Source organism: Pteropus alecto, unplaced genomic scaffold, assembly GCF_000325575.1.
Source record: "Pteropus alecto unplaced genomic scaffold, ASM32557v1 scaffold8, whole genome shotgun sequence".
NCBI classification, from domain to species: Eukaryota; Metazoa; Chordata; class Mammalia; order Chiroptera; family Pteropodidae; genus Pteropus; species Pteropus alecto.
This window is the reverse complement of record NW_006494609.1, coordinates 18,812,334-18,829,650: the sequence shown is the minus strand read 5'-3', so window position 1 is coordinate 18,829,650 and position 17,317 is coordinate 18,812,334. Positions and strand designations below refer to the sequence as shown.

The 17,317-nt window shown below is 40.1% G+C and overlaps 1 protein-coding gene across 8 annotated transcripts in view; it reads right to left on the bottom strand.

Annotated features, from left to right (window-relative positions):
* Positions 1-17,317, bottom strand: part of VRK1 (vaccinia related kinase 1) — a 65,906-nt gene that overhangs the window by 48,391 nt on the left and 198 nt on the right. For 4 of the 8 annotated variants that reach the window (XM_015599741.2, XM_025042038.1, XM_025042031.1 and 1 more), the window contains exon 1: positions 10,140-10,162. The exons of 2 other annotated variants lie outside the window; for them this stretch is intronic. Coding sequence is in view for 2 of the 6 variants with exons in the window: in XM_025042032.1 (XP_024897800.1) it covers positions 10,140-10,215 (76 nt within the window). In the remaining 4 variants the exon portion in view is untranslated. Of the gene's footprint in view, positions 1-10,139; positions 10,221-17,317 lie in introns of those variants that run through there. 2 more of the 8 variants (XM_025042032.1, XM_025042034.1) reach the window with 2 other exon arrangements.

Below are 17,317 nucleotides of genomic sequence, written 5' to 3'. Positions count from 1 at the left end.
TAAATAATAAGAATGTCAATTTTTTAAAACTGCACTGACTTTTAGCCACTGAACAGAGGGGTGCAGAGGTTTTCTTTCATTCTTTTTACACAAGCGATCCTCCCCACAAAAAACAAGTCTTCAGTGCCAAGTAGAAACAATTGATATTAGTGACAGATGGTCTACGAAACATGCTAATCACCTCTTACTCTAGATTTCCTAAGCTCTCTCTTTATGGCAATTTAGTTCACCAGGAAATTAAACACTCAAACTCATTTATTCCAAAGGCATTTATGAAACACCTCCGAAATATGTGCCGGAAACTGTGCAAAGGGCTGGAAATATAAACATGAATGAAATGCAAACTCTGGCCTCAAGAAGCTGTACTTAGCTTCATTCAGAAACACCATCACATAATTATGATTTAATGTTATACCATCGGCTTCAAACAAGAATCGATAAAAAGCCCTCCAGGTAAAGAATGTTTCTGAATCCTTGATAAAACTATTTATTAAAGACAGTGAGCAGCTGTAGACAACTACAAAATTAAACTTAATTTCACGGTGGGAAAAAGTGCCTCTTCCCGCCATATGAGTTTTTAAGATATTAAGAGCTGTGAAATTCCTCTTTCCTATTTTCCAATCAGTGCCAGAAAGTGCAGAGCAAAAGTATAAACTCAGTGACCTAACTACCCATCACGGGAGGCAGTACCTCCCAATCGTGGCTAGCCACGACCAATGGAACTCTGAAACGATGAAGGCCCCACTCCCCAAGGGCCTGGGCGCCCGTGCATTTTAAGGCCCACAAGAGCTTGGGGTGCACGGACTGGACGGCTAGCTGAGATGTGCTGGGGCATCTTCCTTTCCTCATTAAGTCGTTCATTTCAATGAAACGGCTCTATCACATACAACTCAAATGGCTTAGAGAACTGTAATGAAAGCCCCCTTCGGTTCGTTTGGAAGTTGGGTAAAATAGATAAATTAGTGAATGAATTGATACAGGGTATGCCAAAAAAAAAAAAAAATCACCCTTTATCAATCCCTTCATATCCCAGGCCAAAATCACTCATTTATATTTCAAACCTACTTGGGATTAAGAAGTAATTACACATTTTGGTGTAAATGGCTTCCCATCGAACTACAGTAAGGTAAATAAAATCAAACAAGAGATAATCGGTCAACAAAGGACTTCATCACCTCTTCTGCTAAATTACATCAGAAACAATTTGAAAGCAATACATCTAAAGACAACTCTCTTACAAATGAGCCAGCCAATCAGTTGATTACTGCATTTGATTAGTGCTAAGAAATCATCTGAAAAATAAAATACTGAATCTTGAGTTTATATAGCCACTTCCCAATAATACAGAGGGTCCTCATATATTTACTTCGTTATGTCCACACAAATCCTACAGTTGAGACAGAACAGTAAGGATATTCACAGAAATAAAAGTATACTTACTACCAATACCATTTAACAGAAAAACCTGAGACACAGGAAGATTAACTGTGAGCTCCTGTTGGGGATATCCCAAAGATCCCGTGGTTCTAAAGTATGAAAAACACACTGTAGGGCACCTTCAGTAACATTAACAAAAGAGTCAAACATAACACAACAAATGGTAAGCATACAGAAGTGAACCTCCAGAAATAACAATCCTGTAAATGCACAGGTTGATTCCTGAAGATTACACTAAACTCAAACTGTGATACAATCTCTAGTAGCGGTTGTCACACTAGTCCTGTTTTCATGCCTCAGTTGGAAGGAACCAGGTGAAGACTCACTCTGAAGACGAGAATGGGCGTCTTCAGAGCAGAAAGGTTTCCTCCTGGCCATGACTTTTTTTACTTACAGTAGGAAAGTGATTAATGTTACATTATAAAATTTTGGTATAGTGAATAAAATGTTTAAAACAGTATCAAATGTACTTTCTCAACTTTCATTTCCTTTAATGAAATTTCCTTGATTTCTAAAAGTTCTAAAAGAAGAACACTAACAGCGGAAATCATTTGTCACTGAGACCCCACAGCATGGACCAACTTCAGAAACGAGCCCAAGACACCTCACTGCTGCCACTTCCTCCCCAGGGAAGGGTTCTGAGAAGTCTCCGCTGCCCGCTTCTCCTGCTGGGTTCTGATGTGGTGGGTAGAGGGTCCGTCCCTGCAGTCCTAATAGGCCACCAGGAACCAACCGTGAAGACGACACTACAGCACACTCCTTCATCTACACCTAGAGGTCAGAGACGCCCCGCTCATCCCACAAAGGCATCGCACCTCAGAGGGAGCAGGTCTATAGATGGGGACTTCGAAGGAAGGTGACACCTGGCCCTTGACCCATAAGCCCCAAAAAGAAAGAGCTAAAAGGAAGCAAACATTTCCTAAAATCAGAGACTGCGCACTGCGTTGTCCATACTTTTATGCAACACTGAGCATATTTGGACAATTTTATAAATGACAGATTTTCCATTAGTTCTCCTGTTTGGAGGACAAAAGTAACTACCGAACTTTGCTGTTACTTCCCTACGCACTCACTATTAAAGCTATACGAGATAGCTACTGAAAAACAGTTTTCCTTATATATTCTTGCAGCGGGGTTCAAAGGGAGAATATTTCCAAATACTCCAAAATAATTTGGAAATTAGTATAACCAAATAAAATAGTCAAAGTAGAGCAGAAGTGTACTATAGTCATTAAAAAATTCTTGATGAAACATAAAAGAACTTTTCAAAATCTGGGAGACAAGGTTTTTCTAAGCAATACAAAATGAAACAATCTAGATATAAGAAAAATTGATAACTTTGACAAAGTAAAAATAAAAATTCTTCACTGGTAAAAAAATACCATTAACAAACTAAACAAATAAAAAACATCTACAAAACATGTGACAAAAGGCTAATTTTCTTAGTATTAAAAAAGTCTATTACAAGAAAAAAGACAAAAGAAAAATGAAAAGTGACATGAAGAGGAAAGCTCACAGAAAAAGAAACACAAGTGGCTTTATAAAAATTCATTAGGGGCATTTTCAAATACATACTAAGTAGAGAAATTATATAATAAAGTCCCATGTACACGTCACTTAGTTTCAGCAATTATCAACACGTGTACAGTTTGTTTCTTCTGTATACCCCAGGTCACTAGCCTCTCCTAAAACAAACGCCAGACATCATACCACATGTAAATACTTCTAACAGGTACTTTTTAAAACAAAGCCACTATATATCATTGTCACACCTAACAAAATTAACTGTAATTCCTTAATATCTAATAAGATGTGTTCAAACCTCAATTGTCTCAAAAATAATGTCTTCTTATAGCTGATCTTTTAGTCACTGAATCTGGTTGCTGTGTCTTTGAATCTCTTTAATTCAACAAGTGCCATCTCCTCATTTATTTTCTTCCTTCCCCTTGTCATTTGTCCTGTAAAATTTTCCACATTTTGAGTTTTGATTGTGTCCTTATATTGTCACTCAGCCTGTTTCCCTGTAATTTCCGTTACTGTCGCTGCTGCTCAGACTGTCCTGTCTCTGGTATCCAGCCCCTCAATCCCAGGCCGCGAAGAACGCCCCTGTGTAACAGGCTGGGAGAATGCACCTGGGGACCAGCAGGACACCTCAGTACGCGTGCGCTAAAGAATCCATTCCAGGATTTGGGCTCTGGTTGGGTAATTTGGGGGAGTATATAGGGAAGATGGAGTTTCTCTACATTGGATGCCATCAAAAAGAAGGATAATTCTATGTTTGGATATCTCCAGAAATCTCTCCTAAGGGAGAGGGGACTAGAAGGAGATGAGGCTGTAACTGGTAAGGAGGCAGCAGCCAAGTATTTGCAGGCGGCACAGCAACCTGGGTTTTGTTCGTGCTCTGTCTCCTTTCATCATGATCCCAGAGAAACCCTGTCTCACGTGTGCTGAGACCGTGTGCACTTGACTGGAGCACGTGACCGCTCTGAGTGCCATGCCAGCTTCTGAACCCAGCTCTTCCCTTTCTCCAGTCCTCTGCACTAGGCGAGGAAGCCACTGTGTCCTTCTGACACGACCCCAATAGTCTCAGATATTTTCCTTATTCTCTAGTACAAGATATTCTAGTACAAGTTGGCCTCCGAGATACAGTTAAGTGGAAAATGCAACGGAAGAACCCTGCACAAAACATTTCTATCATATAAAACGAAGGGACCTATTATTCATGTTACACATGTATAAAAACCCCAACATTTTGGTAAGTAAAAAGACAGATAACCCAGTTTGTTGAAAAACGGGCAAAACACTTGAATAGGCACTTCACAATACAGGATACCCAATGGCTAACAAGTATGTGAAAAGGTGCTCGAATCACTAGTTGTCAGGGCAATGTCCATTAGAGCCACACCGAGATCTTCTACACAACCACGGAATGGTTAAAAAAAAATTTTTTTAACGTTTAACTGATCGCTCCAAGTGGAGGCAGGGTTGCAGAAGTCCTGGACTCCCCTACTCTGCTGGCAGGAGTAAGAATTGGTACAACCACTTCAGGAAACTGTCTGGCAGTATCTAACCATTAAAGCTGAAGATACACATGCACTATGGCCAGCAATTCTACCCGTGGATACCCAGCTAAAATGAGTATATGTGAACCAAAAGTTACGAACGAGAATGATCCCGGCAGCATCGTTCATACCTGCTCCAACGCAGAAACCACTCAAATACCCATCTACAATAGAACGGGTAAATACATTGTGGTAAATAATTTATGCTGGTTTTTAAAATACAGCCACCAACTTTTTAACACAACTCCCATAAAGACAGGAGGTTTAGGTTCCCTCCCCTTGAATCCAGACAGGCCTGGGTCTATTTCAACCAACAGAGTCCGTTGGATGAGATGCCATGTAACTCCCAAGGACAGTCGCTCTCAGGAAGCTTCCTCTGGGAACCCAGACAACACACTGCGAAAAGCCAAGGCCTCGTGGAGAAGCTGCAACCAAGGCACAGCCGTCTTTACCGCAACCACTGTGCTGGTGACGAGCTATTTCCAAAACAGAAGAGGAAGCGTATGCACTGAAGAAATTAAGCCACCAACTGAAGCCCCTACACATGCAATGTCCAGTTGGAGCTTGGTGTCTCATTTCAAGAGCCCAGAATGAGAAAGCTCATCTCCAAGTGGCTGTGATTTTGCCTACGACCAGAGAGACTGCTAACTGGGCGTTTCTTAAACCTCTTCTCCTCCTCAAGGGGACCTCTGCTTCTGGATACTGCCATTAACCTCCCTCTGGTCATGTACAATCACCAAGCCCATGACAGCCTTTTCAGCAGCCATATCTGAACACTATCTAAAAAGTCCACCGGGGACTCAACAGTTGAGAAGAAGCAAAGCAAGTTTCAACTGGAAGTCTGTCTCCACTGAAACTGCGCTTTCGATACACCACTGGAACAATGAAATAGCCTCTTAAAAACATGTAGGTGCTCTAGTCAACGGTCCCAGATGATCCTGGTCTTCGAGACATCCCAGCCATGCACGTGAGTGGAGGGACCGCCAAATGCTCCAAGCACCACAGAGCAGGGACAACTGTCCCCACTGCATTCATAACCCGCTCGGCTCGTGAGCATAAAATGGTTGTTGTTTTACTCCACTAAGTTTGGACTGGTGTGTTATGCAGTAATGAATAATCAGAAGTATAGAGCTATTTTAAAAAACCACAACAAACTACATAGAACAAACAGATGAATTTCAGACACACTGTAATATAAAAGAAACCTGGTAAAAAGGAGTACATAGGTTATAATTCCATTTATATCAGTTCAAAACCAGGCAAAAAAACTAAGCTATAGTTATAGAAGTCTATAACTTCTATAACTTCTGTAGTTATAGAAGTCAGAAAAGTGGTTACTTTGGGTGGGGGTAATTACTGGAAAGGGGCACAAGCAAGGCTTCTGGAATGCTAGGATAGTGGATGTCTTGATCTGGGTGGTAGTTATTATACTGTGATCACTTTGTAAAAAAAAAAAAAAAAATCATTGAACTAGATACTTAAGATTTGTGTACTTTTTCCAGGATATTATGTTATACTACAAAAAAAAAAATTCACCAGTAGAACTTGGTAACCCAACAGATGTAAAGATAAAAAGGAGAAATATAGGATGACTCCAAGTTTTCAGGCATGATTGACTAATACCGCCATTGACCAAACGGTTAAACCTGGGGAAACACAAACAGGAACGGAAAGCAGAGACCAGGTCCTGTTCATTCCATATTCACGTACCTACCACAGTACTGAACGCAGACACAGCAGCTTCCAAGACAATCCTCTCATTCTCGTCATACCTCCTGCCCGCCCCTCTCGGTCTCCTTTGTCGCCTTTCTGCCCACCCGTTCTTAATACTGGGATCCCAATACTGGGATTCCCCAGCCTTTCAATCGCTATCTTCTTTACACACACACACACACACACACACACACACACACACACACACCGCCCCACCCCTCTTTCTCCTGTATTTTCGATCTCAGTTGAGGGTATCATCACCTACTTGCTCTTTTAAGCTAGAAACCCCACAGTTGTCCAAGATTTAGGACTGCAGTTAGCTCAACCCAATAAAAAGAAATTTCACAGGATAAACATAAGCTCTCATGGTTGGACCCCAAAACGAATGCATGAAACAACAGAATGAAGAAGATAGGGCTCAGATAAACCTACGGGGTTTAACTCGAGGTTGAGTGTATGATGTGGTCATCAAAGGGCTACAGCTGATAACAAGAATGTAGTATGCAGGAGGCAATATTCCTTCCTCTATTCACAGAAGTGCTGTATCTAAAACAAGAGATGTGGCTATTTTTTACTAATCAAGCCAGCGGCCTGGAGTACTGCATTCAATTCCAGCGCTACAGTTTTAAAATGGCATTAAATCAGAGGAAAGCCACCAACGCGGTGAACTGACATGAAATCATGCCTTGTAAGAACAGCTAATGAAGTGGATGGAGACGCTTCAACTCAAAAAAACTGGGAAGACCGACGACTGCCCTCACGTATCTGAAAGGACGTTGTGTGGAACAGGGCTTCGGCTTGTCCTGTGTGTCTCCAAAAGACAGAATCAGGTAGAAGAAATACGCAGACTGCTGCTCAAAATAAGAACTTGCCAACAGTCAAAACTTCATTAAAAACAGGACAGGCTGTCTCTACAGCAGTGGTTGTCCGTGGGGGACAATTCTGTCCCCTGGCTAGGGGTGACGCTGAACACACTAAAATTCAGAGAACAAACCTCCACAGCAAAAAACTTGATCCATCAAGACATCACTAGTCCCATGGCTGAAGAACCCTGTTCCAGGGGAGTGCGGTCCCTGTCATCGGAGGTTTTCCATTAGAGACCAGGCAACATGATACTATCCAGTGACTTTCAAGAATGACGACAGCACAGCTGAAACTTATTGGATTTCGTTAACTGATGTCACCATTAAAAAAATAAATAAAATAAAAAATAAAAAGAATGATGGGAAATGAGCTTAAAAATAAAAATGAACTGTTTCAAGTCACTCTCCAGAGGAAGCTATCTCCAGGGATGTTAAAGTGATGATGATGATGATGATGATGGATTTACTGAACAGGGACTGTGGGCCAGGCATTACACCGAACGACTAATGTACATATTTCAGTTAATTCTCACAACCACTCTATGCAATAGGTATTTTTACCTTGATTTGATGGTAAAATTAGGTTGCCCTAATGTCCTACAGCAGTCAGTATCTGAACTCAGATCTACCTGAGTTCAATTATATACATCACTGTCCAAACCACACATATCTAATGACCTGCTAGAAACAATTGAAGTACCACATACTCTGGAAGTAGCGGGACAATGCTTGAAAAGGTTTGTGCTCACTGCAAACCTAGCTGGCTAAGAGAAAGGAGAAAGGATTATCTGAAGTAGTCCTGCAATGAAGGAGAGAACAATTATCCTGATCGTCCCCAGTTGCCTACTTCTGTAAGTGCCAAGAAGCTCTTATGTACCCACAGAATCGCAGTCAGAAGCTGAGATTAACGATGGCATCCCTTTATCCACAGGCGTGAAAGCTCGGGATGGACAGACGTTTGAACATCCCCGACTGGGAATCCTGCCCTTAACAAATACACTAGATGCAGATACATGGTTTCTTGGCTGCCTACACTCACGCCCATCTGTCGGCATGGCACGGTGCCTGCTCACATGTTGGTCAAACTGTCACTAGGGCATAGGTGCCAAGCAATGATAGTTTTAAATGGGCAGCTTGCATAGCACTGTAAGAGCTTGCTCTTCAGCAGAAAAAAAATTCTCTATAATACTGAAGGGCTGCAATCACAAGTGATTTATACTTGGTCAATCTCAATATTTCGAGGAAAAAAGACCTAGACTAGTAGAAAAGAGTCAGACTAAGGAAATTAAATCAAACGGAAAGCACTTTGAAGACAAATAAGTAGTTGCGCTGGGCTTCTCACACTGCCAATGCTCCACTAACACACGCCGCAGTAATGCTATGCAGTGACATCCTTTGCTCAACAAGTCATCATTGATTCTTCTTAAAAATGTAATAATATGCTTTTCTATGTTCTAAACCAAAAAGTAGAAATGCATTGATATTTAGTAGTTTGTCTGACATTAAAGAAGTTCTATTTCCTGAGTGGTTATTTTTTAAATGACATAAGTCTAATCTGTATCTAAGATAATTGTTTAAATGCACAAAAGAAAGCAGAAACTAAATGAGAGTCCCAGAGATGAATAGAAAAAAAAAGTCTAATTTGTTCGGGAAAAGAAATCAAGAAGTGAAGTGGGCGCTAATAAAACAGAAACTAAGTGTCTTCGTTCACAATAAATTAGGACTTGAGGGCTGCCACCTGTCACATCCCCAACTTTAATGTTCCCAAACTACATCTAGGTGCCCGTTCCACCCTTAAAGATCTTAGGGATCACGGGCCTGAAGTATCTAACGTCCTCACTGCCTGGAAACGCTTCCCTAAGATTAAACCCAAATGCTGCAGCGAGAGCCATCTGTCCTTATTCAGTGCTCAGTGGTTTTGAAGGAAAGCTGGTCATCACTCTCTGCATAGTTCTTCACATACAAGAATCAGGACATACTGATTAAACAATCCCTGAGTCTCCTCTCTGCCATGATAAATAAAAGTGATTCCATTAGTTTTTCCTCATTAGACCAACTTATCAACTACGTTTTTATCATTTCAGTTGCTCACCTTTTAGACCTGATAAGAAACGTCATCCACACCAACAATGAGCCAACAGAAACCACTCTGCTTCCCACATGTTCAACTTACTAAAAGTAACATTAATACAAAGGCAGCTGGAAGTCCAGCAGAGTCCTCAGTATCCATCTGGAAGACTGTCAAAGTCTGAAACCTACCAGTATTCTGGAAAGTACTAGGAACTCAACAGTCTGACGTGACACCACATTTTTAACCTCCTGGAAAACACATGTAACACAAAGCGGTAAGTCAAGTTAAGGGCCATGGTTACCACCTGTCCCTTCCTACCAACTTATCGCTGCCATGCATGGCCTTAAAACAACTTCTCTTGAATATCATTTGCGCCGTATCGTTTTCCTGCTCAAGAACCTACAGTACCCTCCTAGTAGCCAAGGAGACTGATTACGCCCCGCACCGTCTAAGCAGCAGTCTCCTGTACTCATGAACTGCCCTTCCTTTACTTCCCTGCTCCCCTTCACTTGCATGGCTCCCCAAAACAGCCAATTCTTACTTATTTTCTCTAGGGCCTATCTTTGCTCATGCTACACTCTAAAACGTTTTCCAACTTCCTCTTAATCTATACACACTTTTTTCAAGACTCAAGCCATGTCATACCCCCATAAATCTCTATTAATTTTTAAACTTAATTGTTTACTCATTTCTTATCTTCACTTTGGTATGCAGTTTACAGTGTGTGGCCAACTGATTCTTTACAAAGGTAAAATAAATAAATAATTCAATGGGGCAAGGGTAATTAATATTTTCAACAAATGGTTTTGAAACAGCTGGACAAAGGACATACAAGTATCATACAAGGACCACATGCAAAAGGAAAAGAAATAAGAGAACCAAGACCTAAACCTCATATCCTAGGCAAAAATTAACCCAAAATGGATCACAGATCTAAATATAAGACATAAAATTATAAAACACTTAGAAGAAAACAAAGAACACCTTCCTTACCTAGGGTTAGGCAAAGAGTTCTGAGACATGCATGACACCAAATGCGCCATCCATATATCAATAACTTGGACTTCATCGAAATTAAAAACTTGTGTGCTGCAAGACGCTGTAAGAGAATGAAAAGACAAGCCACGGACTGAGAGAATAGATTTACAAAGCACACATTTGACAGAGGATCTGTATTCAGAATATATAAAGGGACACCTCAAACTCAACAATAAGAAAACAAACAATGCAGTTACAAAATAGGCAAAAGTTGAACAGACAAGTCAGCAAGTAAGATACTGATAGAAAATAAGCACTTGAAAAACGTTCAACGTCATTAGCCATTAGGGAAATGCAAACTAAAGCATGAGGAGATACCACTACACACCCATCACAATGGATACCACAAAAAAATGCCACCGACACCAAATGCCGACAAAGACTGGGGGAGACTGGATCTCTCATTCAGTGATGACGGCATTGAAAAATGGCACAGGTAGGCTAGGAAGTCTGGCGGTTTCTTAATGACATACACTAACCCTATGACCCAACAGTTGCACTCCTGGGCATTTGGCCTAGAAAAATGAAGACGTACACACTCATACTAAAACCTGTACATGAGGGCTCACAGCAGCTCTCTCTGTAATGGCCAAAAACCAGAAACCACGCACAGGTCCTTCAGTGAGTGAAGGCTAAATGCAATGTGGTAGAGCCATCAGTGGACAATCACAGTACAATTACCAAACTAGAAAATCGGCACTGATACAGCATTAACTAAACTACTTATTCAAATTTCAGTTTTTACCTTCTTTTTGTTTGTGTGTAGAGATCCCTGGCATTTTATCATGTGTAAAGACTCATGTAGCTATCATGATCAGGATACAGAACTGTCCTGACCCCCAAGAGATTCCCTTGTGCCACTCCTTTAGTTATGCCCCACCCCCAGCCCTAACTCCAGCAAAGCTAACCTGCTCTCCATTTCTATAATTTGTCATTTCAAGAACATTATATAAATGTTTGAAACTAGCTTTTTTCACTCAGTACATCTTTGAGCTCCATCCAAACTGTTGCACGTGTCAATAGTTTGTTCCTTCTTATCAGTGGTGTTTCATTATTGGGCTATTCCACAGTTTACTTAACCATCACCCACTGAAGGACAGACGGTTGTTTCTGCTACTTACTATACACAAAGCCCTTGTGAACACCATGTACGGGGCATTATTCCTCTAGGAGAAATGCCCAGGAGTACGACTGCTGGGTCATATGTTAAATGCATGTCTGACTTTTAAAGAAACTGCCAAACTAATTTCCAGAGGACCGTATACCACTCTGTACATTCCTACCAGCAACATGAGAGGCACTTTCTAAAATATTTTCTAAAAGATTGGAAAAAAAAAGATTAAGCCTTAAATGGTATAACCTGACCACAGCTTTTTAAAAATAAATTTTAGAATGTTTTTCCTGACTCCCAAATAATACTTTTTTATTACCCCTAACAAAGAATTTATAATGAGATATAATCTGTATGTTGATAGCTCTGTGTGCATAATCTGTATGTTATATAAATTACAATAAGAAGTGAAAAAAAGCAATACTGCCACTAGACACGGTAAGTTTGTTTTTATGTCTTTTAGACAGTCTGTTGTGAAGGCTAAAGGTTTAACGTACTTTCTAACAGTGTTACAAAATGTGAGCACAATGCGTTTACACAGAGTATCAACAAACAATGCCTTTTGTTCAGCTGTCACTTGGTGAAATGATTTGAGAAAATTAACCTGAAATAAAACTGTAGTTTAGATTTCTAACATCATAATTTGTTTTTAAATTTTAGGTATAATTGACCATTAGGTAACAGAGTCTCTTTGGAGTTCTTGAAACCAAAAGCTATTAGGCAAAGAGTTCTGAGACATGCATGACACCAAATGCGCCATCCATATATCAATAACTTGGACTTCATGGAAATTAAAAACTTGTGTGCTGCAAGATGCTGTAAGAGAATGAAAAGACAAGCCACGGACTGAGAGAATAGATTTACAAAGCACACATTCGACAGAGGACCTGTATTCAGAGTATATAAAGGGACACCTCAAACTCAACAATAAGAAAACAAACAATGCAGTTACAAAATAGGCAAAAGTTGAACAGACAAGTCAGCAAGTAAGATACTGATAGAAAATAAGCACTTGAAAAACGTTCAACGTCATTAGCCATTAGGGAAATGCAAACTAAAGCATGAGGAGATACCACTACACACCCATCACAATGGATACCACAAAAAAATGCCACCGACACCAAATGCCGACAAAGACTGGGGGAGACTGGATCTCTCATTCAGTGATGACGGCATTGAAAAATGGCACAGGTAGGCTAGGAAGTCTGGCGGTTTCTTAATGACATACCCTAACCCTATGACCCAACAGTTGCACTCCTGGGCATTTGGCCTAGAAAAATGAAGACGTACACACTCATACTAAAACCTGTACACGAGGGCTCACAGCAGCTCTCTCTGTAATGGCCAAAAACCAGAAACCACACACAGGTCCTTCAGTGAGTGAAGGCTAAATGCAATGTGGTAGAGCCATCAGTGGACAAGCACAGTACAATTACCAAACTAGAAAATCGGCACTGATACAGCATTAACTAAACTACTTATTCAAATTTCAGTTTTTACCTTCTTTTTGTTTGTGTGTAGAGATCCCTGGCATTTTATCATGTGTAAAGACTCATGTAGCTATCATGATCAGGATACAGAACTGTCCTGACCCCCAAGAGATTCCCTTGTGCCACCCCTTTAGTTATGCCCCACCCCCAGCCCTAACTCCAGCAAAACTAACCTGCTCTCCATTTCTATAATTTGTCATTTCAAGAACATTATATAAATGTTTGAAACTAGCTTTTTTCACTCAGTACATCTTTGAGCTCCATCCAAACTGTTGCACGTGTCAATAGTTTGTTCCTTCTTATCAGTGGTGTTTCATTATTGGGCTATTCCACAGTTTACTTAACCATCTCCCACTGAAAGACACGACAGTTGTTTCTGCTACTTACTATACACAAAGCCCTTGGGAACACCATGTACGGGGCATTATTCCTCTAGGAGAAATGCCCAGGAGTACGACTGCTGGGTCATATGTTAAATGCATGTCTGACTTTTAAAGAAACTGCCAAACTAATTTCCAGAGGACCGTATACCACTCTGTACATTCCTACCAGCAACATGAGAGGCACTTTCTAAAATATTTTCTAAAAGATTGGAAAAAAAAAGATTAAGCCTTAAATGGTATAACCTGACCACAGCTTTTTAAAAATAAATTTTAGAATGTTTTTCCTGACTCCCAAATAATACTTTTTTATTACCCCTAACAAAGAATTTATAATGAGATATAATCTGTATGTTGATAGCTCTGTGTGCATAATCTGTATGTTATATAAACTACAATAAGAAGTGAAAAAAAGCAATACTGCCACTAGACACGGTAAGTTTGTTTTTATGTCTTTTAGACAGTCTGTGAAGGCTAAAGGTTTAACGTACTTTCTAACAGTGTTACAAAATGTGAGCACAATGCGTTTACACAGAGTATCATCAAACAATGCCTTTTGTTCAGCTGTTACTTGGTGAAATGATTTGAGAAAATTAACCTGAAATAAAACTAGTTTAGATTTCTAACATCATAATTTGTTTTTAAATTTTAGGTATAATTGACCATTAGGTAACAGAGTCTCTTTGGGGTTCTTGAAACCAAAAGCTAGGCCTAGAGCAGACATATCTGCCCCACGTACAAACAGCCCAAGACTGCCTGCCAATCTGCAAAGAGAAAATGAAAAAATGCACAGGAAGAAACTAGAGAGCCCCCGAAAGAGTGGGATGGTGTGGGCCTTCTTCCTGATAACTTTCCAGGACCAACTATGTTGCTCCAGATAATGAGCTCCACAAGGCAAATGTGCCCTTCCAATATAGTACGCTACTTGCTTAAAGTATATGACAGCACATTTCCAAATCTCAGAGTGCACTTTAATAACCTGCATCTAGTATATCTTCCCACTTAATGTATATGGCTTATTGATAAACGTTTTCGTGTGTGTTTAATATTCATTGTAAATATCTGATGTGTGAGCAGTGTGTCTTAATTTTCAGACCCTAGAGTACTGGTTTCCATCCTATGGGCCAGAGACCCAAGGACGGATAGGAGTTACTGCAAAAAAATCCACATGCCGACATGAAGACTAAATAAACAATGATTCACAATGCATTCTTCCCAGCTGACAAAGTTGTTGCTATGGCTAATAAAATTCTTAATAAGTTTATTAAAGAGTATTATCAAAAGTAGTTTCTTGTCATTAATATTTATTGGTGACTATTAAAAATCTAACTCCGATTACAGGGGAGGGCACACCTCGTATCTCTTTAGGCTCTCTAAAGAGGTTTTCTTTTTAACAGTATTGCCCATACATCACCCAGAACAAGAATAGAATGTGCCTGCATTTGAGTGCAAAGATTTAAGACAACTTTGGGAGAGATAGAGCAGGAGTAATTGGGAAAGTCCGAAATTGCTTTTCGGAAGAGCAACCTCAGATGCTAGGTACTTAAATATCACTGAGGAGCCAAGGGGGAATAATACCCAAGGGCATATATCTACAATGGCAAGTGGGGACATATTCCTAAGGGTTTGGGTCAAAAGAGCCAAACATCCCAGAGTACAATCACACCTTGGTTACACCACTTAGCTAAGTGCTTGTCAGGATTCTATCACCTTTCTAAATTAATCTTACATCTTTATTAGAAATTCCATATTTACTGTATTTTACCAATAATAATGTAGTTTCCAAATGTGTCCTACACATTTACTGACTTCTTGTGTGCTGAATGCTAGATAACTAAAGTAAAAAAGAATGACCTCTATTAATATGAAACAAAGAAAACTTGCTTCAACAAAATACTACAATAGCAAGAATACGCTGCACCTAGCAGTTCCTGACATAACAGTAGGCACATGGTAGCTGAATAAATGAGTCCATTTCTGCTCACTCTGAAAAATAACCTCAGTGAGCGCATAAATATTCTGCCAGTCTGAAAAATTCTCCAGTCCCATTTAGTTACAAATCCATTCTCAAAACCCATCAAGACCAATTTTTATGAAAGTCTCACCCACACATACAAAAAGGAAGAATTCCCATTAAGTTCACTGCCTGATAAATGGAGATATCAGCATCTGCACAGCTGTATAAATTAAAGAGTCGATCTTTATTTGATATAGGGCAAATTGTAAAGCTTTGCTTCATTTTCAGTAAATTTTATTTTTCAAATCAAAAATACTCTCAGTTCTATTTTTCAAATCAAAATTCTATTCTTAGTACATTATGCCTTAGTAGAGATGGCTTTAAGGGAAAAAAATACAGATGTCAAAATAAAAATCTTGTTTCTTCTATTCTAGATATCTGGAACATTCACTTATATATTTGTTATTTCACATTTGTTCTCAAAAACAAAAGCTGGCCTATTTAAGAAATTTAATTTTAGGATCTGTCAACATTTTGAATGCATTACTGTTATTTTTAAAATATACACTTGCATCCTGGAATAAAACTTAGTATAAGCTTTCCCTATAACCATTTCCTGGGCACTAACTAACTTATTATATGCCAGATTCTATGCTTGACACACTACTCCATCATCTCATTTGTTTAACAAATATCCTCTCATAATTTTTATAGCACTGAACATAAGAAGCCATTACACTATGAACTTGATACTATTTGTACTAGATACTAGCACTAAATTGACAGCATGCTTAACACAAGCTTGTTATTAAATTCAAGTTGTTCTACTGTATTAACACAGCATCTCATCGGAGATGTTGAGATGCAGAGAACACCATCTGTGGTGGCTTCAGCAGAGAAAGCTAGTATTGATTACTTAAGTTACAGTCCCTTCTCTAGGTAGCAGATGAACATAACCTTATCTACCCGGAAATTTAATTCCAAGTACTGCATGCCATTTTGAACAGCACAAGCATAATCTGAACAAAATGATTACATACAGAACCCTTGCTTCCCTGTGAAATTGCTTTAAAATTGTGGATTAAATTCTCCCCAAAAGTATCATGCTCAGTATGTCATGAAAACTAAGGTGTCTTCATGCTGAACTCTTAAAAATAGATGCAGCTCTACAGTTTCGTTTTTTTTGTTTTTTTTTTTACTCTCGCAAATTTCAGATTCAACAGATGGGCAATTCCAGTTAAAAAAAAAACAAAAAACAAAAAACAAACTAATTAAAAACGCTCTTCAACAGTTCCCTAAAAGCACCACCCTCCCAAAAGCAAAACTGGTATTTCTAAGTTGTTTCAAAAAGGGAGATGAGGGAAAGGAAGAGTCGATACAAAAAAATAATAATAAACAAATGTAAAAAATAAAAAGGCAAAAGAGTGACCTGATAGAAAAGTTAGAAAAATGGATGGTCTCAAAAGGTACCTAGTGTCGTTCTCTCTTTCTCTCTCTCTCTCTCTCTCTCAACCCAGCGACTCTGGTGCTGTTTGTAAAATTTAACTAAATTACCTAAGAGTTTTCAAACCAGGTCCAAAAACTATTTCGACAATAAGAAAAATTATTTGGTGCTCCTGTATCAGTAAAAGGTGTCATCCCGTCACCAAGGGAAACGGAGGAACTGCCTGTCAAAGGGATAGGCAAATTCCTGTAAAACTCCCCTCGGAACCCCACCGCCTTGCACCCGACCCTCGAGAGCAAGCTCTCACCGGGCCTCACGCGGACACGGACTGGTAAGGGAAGGGGCGGTCCTGGAAGCCATCCTCGGGGAGGACAAGCTCAGGTCTCAAGTCAAACGTCACCTCTTCTGAGATGCTCTACGTCAACTCCACCACCTTGGCCCACAATCGCCTGTCCTCGTTTTAAAGCTTTTCAGTATCTGCGAATTATTCTGTTTGCTTCTATTCCGTGTTTCCCCTACAGAATGTCAGCCCCATGACAGCTGAGGGACCTTCGTCTTCCAGGCTGGCACAGAGCCCACCTTTCAGACCGGGCCCCGAGCGACCAGGACGCGGAGCAAGTCTGGCGATGCCAAGACGCCGTCTGGAACGTAGCACTAATCCCGGGGGCCCGCTGGCTTGTGCAAGCCGCCCGGGGCCGTGGCCGGGCCTGAGGGAGATCAGGCTGGGGGAAGCCCGCGCCGCGCAGCCTCC